Raw genomic sequence first — 19,974 nt, 5'->3', positions numbered from 1 at the left:
TACTCATCAGCTGAGTATGAGCAGAAAACTTCTTTCTTTTGCCCCCTCCCATTATATAAACTTACCTTTTAAGTTCTCTTGATGGCCTTGTGCTCTATACTTAATTTTCTCCACTCTTACTGTGTCAAAGCGAAGTTTTGCACTTGTCCTTGCTTTCACCAAAAGTCTAGCCTCTTCTCTCTAAACAAATATGTGCCTTCTGAGCTGGCCTTAAGATGAGAAGGAGGGGAAAAAATATTTTGCATTTTGATTAAAAAAAAAAAAAAAGTTCTGTACTGAAATGTTCCACAGAACAGGTACAACATTTTTCTTCTCTGTTTTACAGAGCTTAAAAAAAGGCCCAAGGGAACAAGGTACATAATAAGTAACCTGACCAGGCAGTGTCTAACTGGTTTAAAAATTCTTAATTTCCCTAACTGGTGGGAACTGAAGCTGACTGGTTAGAGTGAAGGTCATTCTCTTGGCTGGAAGCCAGGCAGTTACAAAGCACTGTGGTTTGGTCAGTTGAGATGAAATTAATGACTCCTTTAGTGTCTTAAAAGTTAGGCATCATAATTGTCTGGAGTAATTAACTACTTCATTTTCACTAGGGATGCAATAGGCAAAATATCCTAGCTTTTTTTTTCTTTTTCTTCCTGAGGGTTCCTATGCAGCAAATCAAAGTAAAAATAAAAATAAACTTTTAGACTTAGGATTAATTTTACTACTAGAGTTTAATGAATGTTGATGAACATCCTCTTTTGCTTTCGGGAAGCAATATGTGACTTGTTTTAGGCGTACATAAAACTCTTGTTTTGTTATCTAGATTAACTTTGTTTCTTGGCCTGGTTGAGATATTTATGGAGACAGGTCTCCTATCAAACTTCCCATTGGAAAAAACATTTGAAAACAATCAGTGTGGAAGAGTAGGGGGGAGGTAACACTCAAACAGAGCAGGTAGTCTTTTGTTAAAGCAGACAGTGAAAGGCCATGAACCCTCAGCCAAGGTTGAAACACAGTAACAAGATTAATTGTAGTTGTGTTCATTAAGAGAAGAAACTTTGGGTACTTAACTATCAAATGGAAAAAATTGCACATCAGATGCAATTCTTCATCAGGCTTATGAAGTAAAAAATACTTTACCACTTGGCCTTTTGTAGCTGTTCAGCTCAGTTGCAGGCATTTTGCTGGAACATCTTTAAGAGTGAAGAATCTTTCTGGGTGGCAAGTCATTCACTGACTCATAAATTCAGAAATATATAGTCATATAGATATATGAAAGATGGGAATGCAAGGTTTTGAGATAGTAACTTTTATGAAATTTTGCATGCTAGATTAGAACTCCTGTTTATGAAATGACAGTGATCTAAGGAGAAACAGGAATCAGCTTGAACGCTGAGATGTAACATACTATATGGTTTGCGCAGCTAGGAAAGATGATACCTGAAGTTGGAAGGAAAAAGGCTCATTCAGCTGAATTCCTTTCTAAAAGTAGCTCATTTTTATGAGTTCGTCTTAGAGGCATTTGTACTCTTCAGTATCAAAAGCTTCTAGATTACAATTGAAATGATTTTGTCGATATTGGTGTTATAAAACCAACTTGGCTTGCAGTGAAAGGAGGTATTTCTTATTTCTATTTTTCACTGCTGTGCCTGGAATGTCTGAGCAATTTTTAATTGGATATGACTTTAAAATGATCAGGAATTAAAAGGGGGAGAGGGACTTGAGGTTTGGTTGAGTTTGCATAAATCAAGATCTAATGCATTTTTAAAGTCCAAAATTCTAAAGTTTGGTTGTATTGTAGAGTTTCCAAATATGTGTTTCTGAAATGATTTAGATTTCCAGAGTACTGAGTAGAGAATGTATGTTTAAAAATTGAAAAGTTCATTCTCTCGTATGGATCAGGCTTGTTAAAACTGTGATACTAACATTTAATATTCTGTCCTGTACTGACATCTATTTAGCTCTTACCTTAACTGAGGTTAATTTAACAAGAGATAGGAAGGTGGCTTCTCTTAGGCATAGGGAGGTGGTAAGTGTTTTTAAAATGCCAGGCTTTGTGGTCTGATGAGAACCATTAATGAATCACTTGAAGCACTGTGGCAGGGAGACCAATAGCTCAATGCTATTTGTCAATATAGGGCCACTAGACAAAAATACTGACATTAAGAATGGGCTACTACTACTTGTCCTGCCGAGTGTGCTGCTGTAGTTGCACAGGGGTAGGAATGTGATAAGTCCAGGAAAGTTTTAGTCTTGTGGAAGCTTACAGGGGTGTTGAGTAATGCTAAGTTATTTTGATATTATTATGTGATTCATAGGCCAGAACTCCACCAAATTTTTACTTAAACTCTTTATAGTTACCTCCAGAATACTCAGAGCTGTTGCCAGAGCAGGCAGTAACATGAGTGTATATATGCCTGTTTAAATGCTTTTGTTTGCTCCTGTATTAGAAAGGTGAAGGTCACCAAACTTGAATGTGGTTTTTGTAGATACAGTATATTCCCCAAAATAGAGACACATAGCAGGCTACAATGTGTGTATATATATATATACACACAGATTGTGTGTGTGTGTGTGTGTGTGTATATATATAAAAAAAGAAAGTCTTGTTTATTGTGCAGATGTTTTTATGCTGAAGAGAAAAAAAGGCTGTTATATTCTTTGCCCAGTGTAAGTATTTAGAAGCTTCCTAACAATATGAGCTCATGACTTTGTTTTAAGGTAAACTTATTCCTTAAACTTCTACCTTACCACCTGTTGACATCATCATTAAGTTCTCTGCATGTCAGGGATGCTTTTTAGGACCACCCTCGGTAACTGTTGAAACTTTTGGTACATAAATAGAGGTCCTTCATTCCTATTAGAACAAGTCATAAAATAAAAGGGACAGTGACTTTTTAGTGCATTGTCTGAATTGTGCACTATTTCTGGTGTTTGCAATGTTATCCTAAGCCTTTCAGTAGGTATGTTCTTCTAAGGGCTAGTTCTGGTACCAAATGTGCACCATGTTGGATCGTTGTTTTTAATTCAGTTCAAAGCCCACTGTAACTTATCTCTGGCTTTTGAATTACTGTTTCTGTACTTGAATTTAAAAATGAATAGCAGTTGATGTTTATCTGTCTGAATGGTAGCTGATTAAAGGAGAGAATGCAACTAAGATAATTTGATTTTTCAAAAATGTATTTTCCATACTGAAAATAGAGAGACACTATTAGTAGACACTGCAACATTTCTAAATTTACAGTACTGAAATGTGTGTCTAGGCATGTCTGGGATTTTTTTTGTTCTGCTTTTTTCTGAAAGCCATTTCCAAGCTGAAGTCCCATAAAGAAAAAGGTCATTCAGCCAGCTGAAGATGTTCACCACTGTGTATTCTAATTCAGATGATAAAGTCGGTGTCCTTGCACCTAAGTGTGAGATTAAAGAACTGTGCACAATAGATTATACTGATCTTACCTTTACACTCTTGTGCAAGAATAAAACCCAAAAAGTTAGTGCCTGGTTCACTGGTCCCATCAGACTTTACTGTTGCTTCGGAAGAGCTTCTATGCTCATACTGGGTTTTTTAAACAAGGCCCTTTTCACTGTTACATGCACCAATATCCTAATTGTTTGCTAGCAGAGTTTTCCACACTGAGGAACAGTGTCCTGCTTTGTAGTTACAAAATCGCCTCATGTTCTAGAACATGAGTAATTTCTTCTGTTCATTAGAATTGCTTCTATTACAGTAGGTGCTGTGATTAATTAATCTACTTTTTAACTAAAACCTTCTACTTAGCTAGTCATAAGGGCTCCAGACCCCTAGGACTTTTGAAATAGGTTGATGTTTATATTTACCTGGAGATGCTGAATTATAGTGGACTCTAATGTCTAAAGTAAAATCTTAAAAATGGCTTGTGTACTGGGTTAGATAATTAGTCAATGGGGTAGTTGTAAGGTAGAGTGTATATTCAGCAGTACTGTATAGCATAAGTTGTGTTTCAGTATTATCATAAATACAGTGGGGTTTTTACTACTTGTAGCCTTTTACTTGAGTGCTGGAAAGGATTGCAGCCAACAGTTTCTAGGAGGAGTTATGACTATTTCATGTTCAATCTTAATTGTGTGGAAACAAAGCAACAGGACTGTAGCCTATTACACTGGTCTTGTAAGGCTTTTAATGCTGTTAAATCTGTGGGTTTGATAAGTAAAAACACAGTGTTGAGATACTGTCAGAGAAGCTGGTTAAACAGGCAGCGTCAGTGCCCTGCACCTCCTGGGGATCAGTTGAAGAATACAGGTGGGAGGTGATAGCAAGCAGCAGTGATTAGTCAAATGAGGACTCTATTTTATATTTTTCACGGAGGATTATCTCGTACAGATGACTGGGTGCTTCTTTCAAGCAACCTCACAAACTTCAAGAATAAGCAGTTATTATGTGTGTGTCAATCAAAATAGACATATACCTTGTGTGTATAACAACTTTTGTCAAGTATCTTAGGGAAACTTTTTTTCTTACTGTTGTGTCTGGCCTTTTTCTATTAATATCTCAAAAATTGTTGAAGTAGTAAATAAAAGAGGAAAAGGGTTTCTAAAATGTCAATGGTCAGGGTGCAGCAAGCAAGCCTGTGTAAGTGCTGCAGTGCCTTGATTGTCTTTAGGTTCTGTGTGTGAAATCTGGGTGGACATTGCTACTGTAGCAAGTTACAAAGAACAGCTGGTCTGGAGAAATTTAAGAATCATGGCACTTAGATTACTCACACACCTGCATCACAGAGCATGAAGACCAAATGGTTAAGCTATTTCAGTGACACAGAGGTCTCAAATAGCTGAGATACGAATTTTGATCTGGATTATGGTAGATCAGTCAGGTTCAAAAGGCGTCGGGTTCAAAGTGTGCAATGGTTGCTCTTGATCTGAAGAGAAGGGCACCCATACTGTCCTAATCTAAATAGCGCCTCATGAGCTGATTCTAGCTCATTGGATTCTTTTATGTGGTCCTACTGCTTGTACTGCAGTAATGCTATTTATTCTGTTAGGATACTGATCTAGTGAGGAGCTTATTCTGCAGGATTTACTGATTTAATTCTTGGCAGAATTATTGATTGTCCAGAATTAATTGCTAAGAAAATACTGAAATCAGAGCAGCTAAACTTTCACTTCTGTTAAATGCGTTACATTGTTTTAATCACACACACCACCACCACCACCACCCCCCCTGCCCCAGTCTCAACTACTCTTGCTTGCTTTTTTAAAAGGAACAATAAAATCCATTTTCTGTAGGCAACCCATATCTCCCTTCAACTGAATAATTCTTAAATCTTCCTTTTCACAGTAGGTATTCTACTGGAGTGGGATGAGAAATATCAAACAGTTACGGGTGTACCTTGTGTGAAATAAGGAAAGAATTAAATCTGAAAGACTGTTTCTAGAGCAGACAACAGGATTAAGCTGAAGGATTAGAGATGGGAAAGGTGGTGAAATAGTTAAACATGTAGGTTTGGAAAGGGTGAGTAACTAATAGCAAGTGGAGAAATTTAGAAGATCATGGGATAAACCCATTTAAATACCATATATACCGTGGCCTGGGGGCTGCTGTGAGAGTACGGGGGAGGAGGTAGGATCATTGGCTTGTTTTCCACTGGAATCATATGCTCCTTGTAAATTCCTGGAATTAATGGTTTGTGGCAGCCTGGGACTGGCTCAAACTAGAATGGTAACAACTTAGCAAAATGAAAATATAGAGACTTTAATTACTTTGTTTGTGTGATTTGACTTTGCTACTGATTCTGTTAGCCTCTGGACTGCAAAGTTAGAACATTTTGTTTGAGAAGATTAATCCGTTACGGTAGAATTCTTTTCAAGTTCTTTTTCATAGCACCTGTGAAAAGAGCCAAGCAAGAATTGTGGTTATACTGGGACAAGTAGACTCTGTGCTTGTTAAAAGCTGAAACATGTAATGTACCTTGCAGGTCACGTAGTGTACCCCAGAAAAGTGTAGCCTTAATTAGGTGTGCAAAACGTTAGATTTCTATTCCAGTGAAGTGGATTTGCTTTGACTGCAGAATGTTAGGTTTGAGTGCACTTGTGATGACAAAAAATTTTACAAGCAATGGAAAATGAAATTCCACCATTCATGATACCAGTAAGCACTGTTAAAGTGAAGATGATAATCAACAGTTGATTTTTTTGTTTGGGTTTTTTTTTGTGGGGAGTATGTTATAAAACATCTAGCTAAGCTGTTGTAAGGCCAATCACAATAGCAGGGTCCTTAATGGTCCCTCTTCCCTTGGGCCCTCTAAAGTTTCACAGCAGCTGGTGGAGAGGATTTCTAAAATGGCTAGTAAAGGTTGAAAAGGTGTTGCTTGTGCAACATTTGGGTTGTAGGGTGTAACAGCACTGGTGTGGTTGTGGTGTACTTGAGGAATTAAGCTGTTTTGGGGTAAACAGTAATCTTTGGAATTTAAAATTGAATTTTATTACAGTTTATCATCACTAGGTGGTCAAAATTAATTTGCTTAATTAATGCTTTAAAATAGCATATGTGATTTTTTTTCTTAGCATTGCTCTTAATGTCTTTCCCAAAAACCCAACCCAAATCCCTGAAGCTGTGGAAAATTCATTTTATTACTATCAAGTTTTATGATGGCTGTTTGACACTAGGGAACAAGGGGGAATATATATGTCAGACTTCAGGTTTAAGTTTGGAGTCTAGCAAGAGGCATTAAAAATATAACTGTGGATTATTTGTGTGCATGTGGCATAAAACAAGCAGCAATGCTGCTTTCTAGCTTTGTCGAGCAGTTTGAAAGTCGCCTGTGAGGTGCTATTCCTTTACATTAAGCACCCGGTAGAAAGGAAAGCAGATGATGTTGCCAGTGGTAGCAGACTATGATTGTCAGGACGGGAGGGATGCAGAATATATTATTCTGACTTCTGTTTTGTTAGGATTAAACTGTAGTCAGATGTATGTGTGCTTCTGGAGCTCCGCAAAAAGAAGGGGAGAAAGAGCAGCTGCCTTCATCCACCTGTACAAAACTCACACCAGCAACCTTGGGTTGGAACAACACACCATACCCCCGTTTAAAAGTGTATTTCTGCAGCAGCAGGAGTGAACTGGGTGATGATCCTACATGCAGCCAGAACTATCGCGGAAAACCTGGGTGGGGTATAGGCAGAGCTGCCAAGCGGCGGGGCGGGGACATGCAGGAAGTAAAGGATCCCTACACTGCCTCCTCTTCCTCCTCCTTACAGCTAGCTGGGCAGGCAGAAAAGGACACGGTTGCCTCTTGCTTGCATTGATTCTTTCTATTCTGTGGTTGAGTGGCAAAAGCAGATATTAAGCTCAAATTTCTGCAGCCTCATGTACTGGACTTGGAAAAGTACAAGAGGTGTCAAAGAGGAAACGATGCTTCCTTCTAACTTTGATGTCTGCTTTCCTTCCGCTGTGCGTTAAGTCCACAGCCTTGTGGATTCCCATTGGAAACCAGCACAGAACTAGTTCTTTGGTGTGTGCGTGTCTCTCTTCCTGATGGATTTTACAAGAAGAGAGATCTGTCCCATATTTGTAATTGTTAAATCCCACTGCTGCTGCTCTCACAAGGACTGCTGTAAAGAGGTAGGTAAGAGTTTCAGCTCTATGGAATAACTGTGTGTAGCCACAGGAAAGGATTTTGGGGGTGAACCGGAATTCTTGGTAAATCTACTGAACTGCTTTATATTGGCATAGATTGGGTCTTCAGCTTTTAAAGTTGACTGTAGTTCTTTCATACAGATTTTAAAAATTAGAGAAAAGATTAACAGTGAGGCTGGAACACTTACTGCTTCTGCTGTTTTCTATCTATGGTGTTACCCCATATCTAACTATTTTTCTAATTTAGGATTGGTAAGGATATGTAACACTTCTGTTTTCATTGTAGTTTTCTATAAAAGTTACACAGCACTGATTGTACTTTCTCTTATGAGGTGAATGACGTTTTTAGTATTTCTTTTATTAGAACAAGGTGCTAAACTGCTGACCCGGTAATCTGGTGATGTAACTAATGCAAAACGATACGTGTTTCTAGGCAAAAATTGTGAGGAGGAGTTCTGGGTAGTGTATACGTTGGTGTTTAAAGTATCTTGAAAATCTAGGGGGTTAAGAGAACCTAACTTGCCTTTGGATCAAATAACTATGAAAATGTGGATGTTGAATTTTGGAACACACTTTTTCCACCTGGTTAAAATTGATAAAATCACAAACTTTGCCACATCAAAAAGAAGTTAAATATGAAGTATTTCATATGTTTAACGTGAAGACTGGGAAAGAACTATTTAGGTTTGCATCAATTGTGCTTTGGGCTACTTATATATACGACTGTAACTGAGAGGTGCTCTCAAAATGTGTCCGTTGGGTTTTATTTTAAATTGGCACTTCCTTCAAAAGAAGCAGTTTTGCCCTTCTTAACTATAACACTGTCACTTTCCGTATGTAAGCTTGAGATTTGGTGCAGCAGTGTAGGGAAGCAGATTGGGGAGCTTCATCTCACCTGCTTTTTTGGCTGGATTTATTTCAAGTCTGACAAACACCATGATTGGGTTCACAATGCAGCTGTATAAAGGCATGTGCCGGCAAAAGGGAGGAACCGACACTGCTGTGGGAATGGGAGATGGAGACTCTTGCTTTTGGCAGCACTGCCAGTTCATGCTGCTTCAGATAGCAGCTTGAGAAAACATTGATATTCATGTGTGCCTGTTATACCTATCTATGCTTTGGATTTTTCATCTGCAAGAGCTCTCCCTTCTATTTCTTACCGAACTCAGACGAAGTGCTAGTGTGATTTGGCTTCTCATTAAACTGCCGCTGGGGAAAAGGACTAGTAGATTAAAAGATTTGAGTTGTGATTCTTCTAAGGAGTTTGGGGATCAGTAGAGGTATATAAGAATATGACCATCTTGCAGCAAGTGTGGTGAAAATGAGGAAATACTGAATGACTTAGTAGGTACTTGAGTGCCTTTGGGTTTAGAAACTAATGAGCGTATGCTTAGCTGCACAGTTCGTGTGCTCTTAAGGACACATGAAGGTTATGAGAATTGCAGCACCTGGCCTCCCTTTGGTTTCTCTGGCTGATTAAGGTGTATAGGCAGCCCTGGTAGAAAAGGATTCACTAATTTATTGATTTTTATCACTCCTAGTACTCTCTGTATTGTTATATAAAATAGCTTGATACTGCTTTACAGTTTTAAAAAGCTGATGGTACTTTGTGCCCTGAACTTCAGTGTAAGAGGTGCATACCCAGCGCTGTAGACTTGGCTTAGGCAAACCTTCTCATGGACTGTGGAAGAATGTGCTGCTTGAATGCAGAATCCTTTGTTGGGTTTAGGCCCTACTGTAAGGTTCTCCCAGATTTTCTGAGATGTGCTTATGAACATAGAAGCTTTCGGGGTTTGGAATTCACAAAATGAGGTATTGTAAAATGGTCCTGATTGCAGGGCTTGTAGATTTTGGGCGTTTCATTTATTTTGAGAGAGAGAAACGCAGTGTAGCTGAGTCAATGACTGATTTCAAAATCTGTTTTTAGCTTTACCATTTCAGGTTCATTTGAACCACGCAGACTCGTGCAAGAACAGAGCATGTTGTAAAGTAGTTAGCAAGAAAATTCATGTTCTGGCTTCATTATTTTAATATTTTGCTGTACCAGCTGTTTTAGTCATCTTTTAGTTTACACAGCTTTTATTTTTTCTGAAATGAGATTGTCACAGATCTGGCATCTTCCTTCTGCTGCCACAGTGTAAATGAACATATGTGCAGGCTGCTGCTATGTCTGAGACTTAGATGTGTGAAATGTTGGCAACTTAGAAAATCTATACAACAAGCAGTTGAACAATTATTGCATAGGTTAAGTGTGTGTGTGTATAGGAGAGCTTTAGTTTTAGTTTAGTTTATTTATGTGAACTTGAACTTCTGTTACCATTTTAAGCTTTGTCATAATTAAACATGAGTATCTCTAACTAGTCTGCTCTATGAGCAGACACACATGCAAGCAGGTACTTGATGCTGACACTAAACACTGAAACTAGTTCTATAAATCTCTATAAAGTCCATAGCTCTGTGATGTCCTGTTAGGAAGCTGGAGATTTATGATAAGGCTTGGTTACAGGACTGAAGTTACCTGACCAAACCTGGTCTTACCTGCTGAGCCATCCATCTACAAAAGTCTTAATGTTCAGTGAATCTTCTAAACACACTAACTTAATGTTCACTGACAGATTAAGTTTTGGGGCTTATTCTAGTCACAATATACTCTTCAGTTCTCTGAATTCCAATTGCTAGACTTTCACAGGAGCAAATTTTAGAGCAAAGAAATAGATAACCAGAATGCTGCTGTAACAGAAAGATTTTATCAAGAAAAAATGTGTCTGTAGGGGTGGGGTTTTTTTTGTCCTTTCAAAAATTTGAGACAGAGCATCTTTGTGAAACGTAGTGACTAATACCACTGTTTTCCACTGAAAGATGACTCTTGTGCTTCTCCCAGTCTTGTGTTTGCATCTGTTAAAGCTGATGATGACTGTGCCCTCTCCTGGAAGAGTGTGGTAGAGAGTATTTTAGGTAGCAAATATACGAAGAGAGTGCACTGCCATGTCTGACCAAGGGGGGGGGGGAGAAGCATCTAAATGTAGATGGAAATTATTATCTTATTACCTCTCCATTTCAGTTAAATGAAAGTCTGTGGCTGCAAAGACTTTGATTTAGAGACTTGAACCTTCCTGTTTCAAGACTTGCTTCCTACTGGTGATAGTGAAATGGAGTAGGGCCTCATTTGGTAGAAAGCAGTATTGTATAGGATATTAGGAGTACTTTCTGGTTAGGACATGAATTGTGATGCTTGTCATTTATTTCTGTGCTTCAGACTGTATGGTTCTCATTTTTTCTTCAGTGATTTCCCAGTGAAACAGGGTCAGACGTATCAAGTGTATGACTTCAGGGTTGTTTGGCTTGAAAATGTGGGCTCTTTGCATAACAGAATTTGAACAGTATGTCTTCAACCCTCTCTCATTCTGCTGTCTTAAATACAGCATTTGAAGCTAAAGGTGGAATCAAGTAAAATAGAGTGCCAATTTTGCTGTTGTGGACAATTTCCCTCGAAATAGATCTTCTGGCCATGATTAAGTGATGAAGCCTGGCTCTCTGCCTGCACTGTTTTGCAGAATTCCCAGGTGGTCATGTCTCTTGACTTGTGTGCTTTACAGATTTGAGTAGCTGGTCGTGTTTAGATTTTGGGTTGCTCTCTCTAAATGACTTTCACACGTATTTCAAGAAAGAATTGTTGTGTGCTATTGAAGGGCTATTGTAAAGGTCTTTATTGCCAAGCTTATTTTCCTGGACTTAGCAACAGTGCAAGAGTGTTGTTTGGGTGTTAGTAGGTTTTCTGGGGAGAGTGAAGATAAAGTTAAGTTGTTTTTTGGGGTTTGTGGTTTGATTTGTTGGGGGGTTTCTTTTAAATATTTTGGTGGTGGTGTTTTTGTGTGTGCTCTTTTTTTTGTTTTGTTTGGTTTTGTTTGTTTTTAAACACTGGACAAGTTATTTAATTAGCCCAGGATGATCTGACTGGTTAAGGTTTTCCCTGTAAAATCAATCTGTGCCAATACTGCTTCATATAATGGCATATGAGAAAAATTCTGGCAATGCTTTGAGGATGCTTAAATTGTATGAGTCTGTGCATTAGTGTTATAGAAGAAACAGAATTTTCAATCCGGTCTGTGTACTCACCTCTAACCAGCACAACTTTTGTGGAAATTGAACAGCTCTCTTGTAACAGAGAACCAAAGGCCTTTTGTTGTGAAAGTATAGCTGAGAAATAGGGGGAGAATTGTTTGCAAAAGTCACTAGCAAACAGATGAACAGTAAGATTGGGGTCAGATTCCTCTATAAGCTCCACTAGTGTGAAAATCTATCAAGTAAAAATACTTGTTCTGTAATCACAATCAAAACTTAAATCTAAGTAGGCCTTTCAGTTTCTCTGTTGTTAATTGTGTGTTCCAGGGTGTTAAACCAGCCAGCTTTGATAAAGTAGCAATCCCTGAAGTGAAGGAGATTATTGAGGGATGCATACGGCAAAACAAAGGCGAAAGGTAAGTACTTCCTTTTTAGAGAGGCTTCTTGCCTGTGATGATACCAGATCCAGTTAGCTCCTTGGGTTGTCTGTGTTCTAATGAAAGTTGGGCAGCTAGTATTACTTCTGCAGCTTCTGTTATTTGGTAGGTTCTTAATGATTATTTTGGAGAACTGTCAGGAAATGTGTAAATGCTACAGTAACCGTTCATGTCGGTTTATACAGAGAATATGCTTTTAATAAAACTTTGACCTAGTTAGCAATGTAGTGGAGGACAGTCCTTTCCAGCTCCCAGGTATTTGGATTGCTTGGTTGGTTTGTTACTCTGTAATCCTTTGTTTTTCCTGTCCCTTTTGATTTGTTTGGCATTTCATGGCTGATTATTTTGAGGGCTCTTTTTGTTTTATAATTTCTTGTTGCTCTCTTTATCCCCTCTTTCTGCAAGATGACTTCTACTTGAAATGATTAATTTATACTATTACAGGAAATCTGTGAGTGCTCTGGCTTATCTGTGGGATTTTGTTTTGTTTTCTGCTTTTACCTAGTTGTTTCTAACTGAATGTTCTGTTAAAGTATGCTTCAACATTTGGCCCTTCTCTAGCCTCCTGCTATTCTGTTCAGAGCTAGTTTCGTCAGTTTATGGATGGCTTTGACCATGTTTTTTTTATTAACTCTAGAAGTTAAGATGGTGTTGCTGTGTATTTTTAATTTTTGTTCTATTTTGTAAACAATTCAGTTTTTCCCTGTTTCAAGTGAATTTTGTGGTTGAACATCATATATTACTTAAAGCAGTTAACTCTTTGACTGTTAATACTGTGTATATATGACCGTAGATGTTTTTTGTACCTTCAAGACAAAGCTGCTTATTGTGCCAAATAAAATGCAAGTTGAAATGGTTCAAAATGGTATAAAAGGAATCATGTGGCACTTATCTACTGTGGAATTTACTAGATGAGGCTTTTGATAATACCTTGAAATAGGCTGAAATACATATTTGGATTATGGTATTGATTTAGTGAATAAGAGTTATATGTTGGATCTTAGTGTCCTGTAAAACAAAAGTATTTCTAAAAGGTTTCTTATTATTTTTGTTCATATATATCCTGTTCAGTTGGCTTAAATCTCTTGGTACTTCTGCTGACTAGTGTGTGATAATCCTTTTCTTTTGTATATCTGTAGCATTGTTGTGCTTTGTTTCTCCATCGTGCCTTTAAACAGAAAATCAAATGATGGATTGTTAGATAATTCCTGGGAGAGCTGTGAAATGTAGAGGATAATTTCAGGGGATCACCAGGCAAGGATATTCCATACTACTTTATAAAAGCTCATAATTGTGTGTGCTTTTTTTATATTCTTTCCCAATATGGTAGATATGCTATTAAGGACCTTTTGAATCATGCTTTCTTCCAAGAAGAGACTGGAGTGCGGGTAGAACTAGCAGAGGAAGATGATGGGGAAAAAATTGCCATTAAACTCTGGCTGCGAATTGAAGACATCAAAAAACTCAAGGGCAAATATAAAGATAATGAGGCAATAGAGTTTTCCTTTGACTTGGAGAGAGATGTCCCAGAGGATGTAGCACAGGAAATGGTAAGTCTTGGTGGTCTTGCAAAGCATCGGAAGTACTGATGTTCCCTGACAGTGAAAGGTAGTTTGTCAGAATTGTTTCCATCTAGAAGTAAAACGGCTTCAGAAGCTTGTGACTGAAGTTAGTACTGAGAGCGGTAGCTTATGTTGTAGCACTGCAACAGTGGCTGTCTCTGACAGTCTGAATTCTGTGAATATATCCTCCTTCAGGTGGAATCTGGCTATGTCTGTGAAGGGGATCACAAGACAATGGCGAAAGCTATCAAGGACAGGGTATCTTTGATTAAGCGAAAGCGAGAGCAGCGTCAGTTGGTGCGAGAAGAACAGGAGAAGAAGCTTCAGGAAGAAGGTAGTCAGAAGCAGCAGCTGGAGCAACAGCAACCATCAAGTGCTTCCCATGCAGGGTCAAAGCATACCTTATCTGTCACTGGTACTACTCCTGTCCCCACTACTTCAGCGTCGGTTTCTACTCAAGTGGAGCCTGAAGAACCAGAAGCTGATCAACACCAACAACTGCAGTTCCAGCAACCCAGTATATCTATTCTTTGTAAGTGTGTCGGTTTATTTAGGAACTCTTGCACTTACACAGTTCCCCTCCTTAGAGTCTTAAACTTTTGGTGGGTGTAGCAGTAAATCTCTTTAAGATGTTGCTGTCTGCCATTGCTGTCTGCTGAAGAACACTAGCCCACTAGAAAGCACAGCAAAGATGAGTTCCTGTGCTTTAGCTGAGCTAAGACTTGGCACAATTCGCAGTACCATGTATTAGCACAAAATAATTTTCCTTTATTTCAAGTTAATACACAAAATGACCCGGGGCACTTGAAGCATGAACACGTCCTATTTTTTGGTGCCCTCTTATAGGCACAGTATATTCTGGCCCTGCAGAAGCCTGTGTGGTCTTGCATTGATGCAGTTAGAGCTATTGGAAACGTTTATTTGATACATGCCAACTTATGTTTAAGGTAGAAATGAGATCAATGTATACAAGCAGTTCAGCTCATAATTTGCTTTCTGAAAAAAGAGGGTTTTTTTAACTTTACAGACCACGCCTGAAAAGATGAATTAACACTCCTAACTTTTCCTCTTCTGCCATCCCAACATTTGAAATCAATATCTGAATAATGATGGTAGAGGAGAACTTCTGTATTAGAATGGTGAAGTTAGAAAGCAAATTGCTATCTGCTCTTTAGTTAGGTAGTAGGGATTTTAACTTCTCTGGTCTGCCTATATCAGGTACGTCTGCCAGCCAGCACAACAGACTTGTTTTTTATGTCTGTGTAAAAGAATTTAAAAAATAATTGAAAAACCCTGAAAGATTACTTATAACAGTATGAAATTTAACTTTCTAATTCTAGTCCAGCTTTTTATAGGAAGAACAGTTTACTTTTAAGTATTTTCCCAAAGAACATCTGAAATTACCGTTGCTTTTTTAGGGGAAGATGGTTGGTAAGGAATTATTGTATTGAGGAGGAAAAAATATTTTTTAACAAGCTTAAATATTGCAAGAGGTAAATTGCTGATAAGGTCCATGTGATACAGCCAAAGATCAATCTAATTCTTGATTGATTATAATATCTTTGAAGTTGTGAATCCACACTGCAGTTCTTGAAATGCAGATTTTTATCTTTAACTTTTGCAGCTGATGGGACAGTTGACAGTGGCCAGGGGTCATCTGTTTATACCGAATCATGTGTGAGCAGTCAACAGACTGTGTCGTACGGTTCCCAGCATGACCAGTCAATCTCAACAGCTCCGGTCCAGGGCTATGCAGCTTCAGTCGGCCAAGTGCAGTCGCAGCAGCATGGAGGATACCAGCCACCTGCAGCGGTAAGCCAGAATTTGTAGTATTGCAAATGCATGAAGTTATTTTATTTTGTATTTCTCTTCAAGTGGGGAAAAAAGTCTGCCAGGCACCCTTACGTGGATGGTTTGGGTTTTGTCTGGTTTTGCATGTGATAAAAATTCTGTGTGTGGGTAGTCAAGGGGCTGTTTTTACAAGGTGACTTAGTCTGAGAGGTGGGTGTGTGCAAGGATGTAATTGTCTTTAGAGCTTTACTTAATTTTGAAGGCACTTAAGCAGAATGATGGATTAGGTCTTGTATGGATGGAAGTAATATCCTCAGAACAAGACTGTCTCTTGAAAGAAAGCATTTAATCTCACATGGGAAAGTGGTGTGTGTATGTGTATATGATGTTACCAGGGATCAAGTTGATGGTTTGATTTGAAAAAGGGATTAGGATAACTTGAGCTACTGTTTAAGTATGAAATTGCTGTGCATGTTCTGTGAGGCTTTGATTACAGATTCTGCAGGTAAGATTTTTTTAACTGTTATAGAATGCTGCATGTGAGAACTCCAGATTGAAAAGACCCCACACCCTTCTTCCCAGTTTTATTTCTAGCTTATGTTGATTTGCTCATCAGTTGCCATGCGTATTCCTTTTCCCTGGAAAGTCTGCACTGGGCACAAATACTTTTCCTACTATGTTCATTTGTGTTGCCCTTTTATTTTGGTATGTTGTTTTCCTTGGTATGTTTTTAGGTCTGAGTATGAGAGTATGCAGAAATCTATTCTAACTCTGGAGTAGAACTTCTGCTATTGTTATATTGTCTTCAGTGGTTCCCTTGTCACTTGTTTTTTACACAAATGAAAATCTAAGCCTGAGGCAGAAACGTTATGATATAATGTAGTAATACCATAAGGGAGAAGATGGGACACATAGAGACTGAGGGTCCTCATTTTTCTTGGTGCCTGTAGTTGCAGGCTTTATTATGGAATCATTATTACGGAATCAATGCTGGTTTCTCTCACAAGCAAAGCGTCTCCATCTTTTTCAAAGACATTTAACCTGAAACGTGTGCTACTGCCAGTTCTTGGTCAAATGAGTTTTTAATCCCTCTAAATAAGATTGTGTTTTGGTTAAGCCATATTTTGGTATGTGGGTATATATTGTACCAGAAGCCATGCCATTGTCTTGGGATATGGCTAGCTTCCAGGTTGAAAGATCATAATCTTTTGAGAGGGGATAGGACAGGCAGCATATGATAGAGGTATAGTCAAGCTACTTAGTTCAACACTAAAACATGCTCATGCTCTATCATGACGACAGTGGTACCAGGAGCTTTACAGAATGGAATAGAATACCAGAGAAACTAATAACAGCTTGTTGAGAAGATGGAATGAAATGTCAGAATGATGCTGACAACAGGAGAGATGGCCTTAAAAAGAAATAGTACATAATTTGATCAGGACAAACAAGGCTCCTTCTTAACCAGGAATAATCTGCTACACAAGTACAGGTTGAGCAACAAGTGATTAGGCAGCAAATCTGAAAAAAAAAAAAAAAGTCAGGGATTACATTGGACCGCCACCTGGACATGGTCAAAAACATCATGCTGTTGTGGAAAAGGCAAGCATCGTGTTATGTGAAGTAGTTCTGCTTTTTGCCAGTCATAAATCTGTCCTGGACACCCTGCTTGAGGGTGGATTGGGAGAGAATTCAGAGGAGAGTGACAAAAAAAAAAAGCCCACCAGAAATAGAGCATGGCTGATATGGGAAGGCTGAAATAGTGATGCTGAGCCTATGAAAAATGAGCTTGAAGAGAGAGAAAGTTGTAAAGGCTGCTGTAAAATAGGAGGTAGCTAATCACTGAAGTCAGATAGAATAAGAAATAATAAACCTAAATTGCAGCATGGAATTATTGTTTGGGAACATTTGGTTATTTTCGTAACCTTCAAGGACAGTTAAGTATTGCAGTCTCCGTTGCTGGGTTATTTCTGAACAGTTTAGATAAATCGGAGTCAGGAGTGACATAGATAACTGGTCCTGCCTTGGAGCAGGTGAAGATTATGGGTAAAGCATTTGTTTAACCCTTTATTTAACCCCTTGTGCCTCTCCCAAATTTTTGAGCGTTCTAGCAAGACTTCTCACATATAAATCTTTAAAATCAGATCTCCACTGGATATTATGAGGTGTTTTCCCCTCGAGATCTGTATTTTATTTCAGTTCTGTTTAAGAAATTGTGGGTTCCATCCATAAGAGGCATATATCACCAGAGAAGAAAAGCTTGCAGTTGAAGACTGCCTCTTTAAAACTTCATCTTTCCATTCACTTTTAAAAAACCAGCAAAACAAAAACCAACAAACCCCAAAAAACTTACCACACCAAAAAAAGCAAAGCAATAAAAAAACCCCAAAACAATCAAAATCCCCAAAACCTAATTCTGATTCTTCCAGTTTGGTTGGATTTTGACCTATGGCCTCCTGGATTGTGGCAAGATTACAAAATCTTAATGCTTTTATTGGCCCAGTGTCTGGAAAATGCTTGTCTAAGGCTAGTTTTACCAACTTTTTCCACACATTGAACCAATTTTTTTTCCCATAATTGATGTTGTAGAATGTGCAATGTTTTAATTTTTTTAGGGTAATGTTGTAGTTAATAAACAGCCAACTACATACAGTGAGTCCTCTTAATTCAGGCAGGGAGATGTGCAAGCAGAGAGACTAAAGAGGTGTTATGTATAACCGCACATCCTCTCGCTAAACTAAGAATGAATGTTTGAGAGCTCATCAGGTTTTTTTAGTTGTCAGACAACAGATGCTGTGACTACACACAGCATAGGCCACAGCAGTGGCCTCGGAGAAAATATTCTCTTGTGTCTGCTCTGCCTTCCACATGCTTCTTGTGAAGGTACTGGGGAACTTCTCACACTGCTCAGCTACCTCAGGCAAACTTGGGTCCTCAGAGGTGCACGTAGTCTGTTTCCAGTGTGTGTTGACGTTCATTCAGCATTTCTCTTATCTTCTTGCACACATAGTAGTCAGTATTGGGCCTCTCATTGTGTGTCTGCGTTTCTTTTCTACCTCATTATGTTTTTTTCTGGTTTTGTTTTTCATCTTTTTGAAGTGTTCAATTTTTGACTTTTGTTTTCCTCCTTTAGCCTCAACGTGGTCGTAGCATGTCAGTTTGTGTCCCCCACCTTCCTGCTCTTCCCTCTATGTCCTGCATCCCTCTCAGTGCTCCTTGCACCCCACCACCAGCGCTGTCTGCACCTCTTTCTCCTTTCTACCTTCGGACTGTCCCTGAAGAAACCTTTGCAGAAAAGCTTTCTAAAGCCCTGGAAAGTGTCCTGCCCATGCACTCTGCCTCTCCACGCAAGCATCGACGCTCCAGCCTGCCCTCCCTCTCTGTCAGTCCTGTATGTGTTACCATTTGCCTCCTGGCACAGTAAGATAAGTTGTCATTAAATACATCCTGGGCTTCAGGCATTTCTAAAATGACAAAATGAAGAGCTGATTCCTTATTCTTTATACTGCACTGCAGGAATACTGATCTTTCTTTGCAAGCAGTACATGTAAACATTATCAAACGGCATCTGACATTCTTTTTTAAAAATTATTTTTCTAGTATTTTGGGGCATTATAGGTGTGAATTGGACAGATTTACCACTGAAGGTAAAGGGAAGATTAGTTTTTATACCCTTATATCAGAAGACCAGCGTTTTGTTTTCCAAATTCTAAGCAAGCGTTGAATTTTAATTAAGCCCTGCACAAAACCACTTTTAAAGCTTGTCTGCTGTGGCTAGTTATTCTAAAGGTTTGGCTAGCTGTGGTGGGGATACTAGAAATTCAGAATATGAATACTTTTGAGGATTTTTCTGTGGCTTTTAATTAGCAATGCCACTTTGGCTGCTGCTTCATGGGAAGAAGCCATTGTTTCACGTTTCTCAGAAGGTTAGATGCAAAATAGCTTGCAGGACAGGATGTAGTCTGCTTTTAGTGTTGGGATTCAGTTGACATGAAATAAACTTTGAGAAATGCTTCTTTCACAGAATTATGTGGAACTAGTTTTCAGGACATAGGAAGAGTTCTTCATCCTGTTGGACCTTCTTATTAGTGTTGGTCAATATGGAAATTTGCTGCTGCTTTTCCAGGAAAAAAAGAGGCTGGGGAGAAACAGAGCAACGTGGAAACAGCAACTTAGAAGTCATAAACAGCTGTCTTGAAGAAAGCATATTTGCTATTCAGTCTTGAATACTGTTTTTTCCCTTTAGAGGGGCGATAAGATGTTGTCTCTCAGCATTTTGTGGGCAGACACAAAAAAAAAATGGAGAGTTACAAAGTTGATTGGTGTTCTTACACAGAACTCTCTTTACTGAAAATTTCCCTACAAATGTTAAATAAGATGAGCCTCATCAGTAGTACATCAGATGCAGAGGAATTGCCTGCAGGCTCTGCTGCTGCTAAACCTGTGAATGTTTTATTGTCCCGGCAAGAGTTAAGTTTTTCAGTGAGCTCCAATTTCTTATGTGAAAAGGTATGATCAAAGGGATTAA

At 38.6% G+C, this 19,974-nt stretch overlaps 1 protein-coding gene across 1 annotated transcript in view; it reads left to right on the top strand.

Annotated features, from left to right (window-relative positions):
* Window positions 1–19,974, top strand: part of WNK1 (WNK lysine deficient protein kinase 1) — a gene marked incomplete at its 5' end in the record, with an annotated part of 101,013 nt that overhangs the window by 45,865 nt on the left and 35,174 nt on the right. The window contains 5 exons of the mRNA XM_084276363.1: window positions 11,984–12,072; window positions 13,424–13,643; window positions 13,851–14,187; window positions 15,280–15,467; window positions 18,580–18,837. Of these exons, the coding sequence (XP_084132489.1) occupies window positions 11,984–12,072; window positions 13,424–13,643; window positions 13,851–14,187; window positions 15,280–15,467; window positions 18,580–18,837 (1,092 nt within the window). The remainder of the gene's footprint in view (window positions 1–11,983; window positions 12,073–13,423; window positions 13,644–13,850; window positions 14,188–15,279; window positions 15,468–18,579; window positions 18,838–19,974) is intronic.

Source organism: Gallinula chloropus (assembly GCF_964237585.1).
Source record: "Gallinula chloropus genome assembly, chromosome: 1".
Classification (NCBI taxonomy): Eukaryota; Metazoa; Chordata; class Aves; order Gruiformes; family Rallidae; genus Gallinula; species Gallinula chloropus.
Note: the sequence above shows the minus strand (reverse complement) of the source record. Positions and strands in the feature narration are given on the sequence as shown.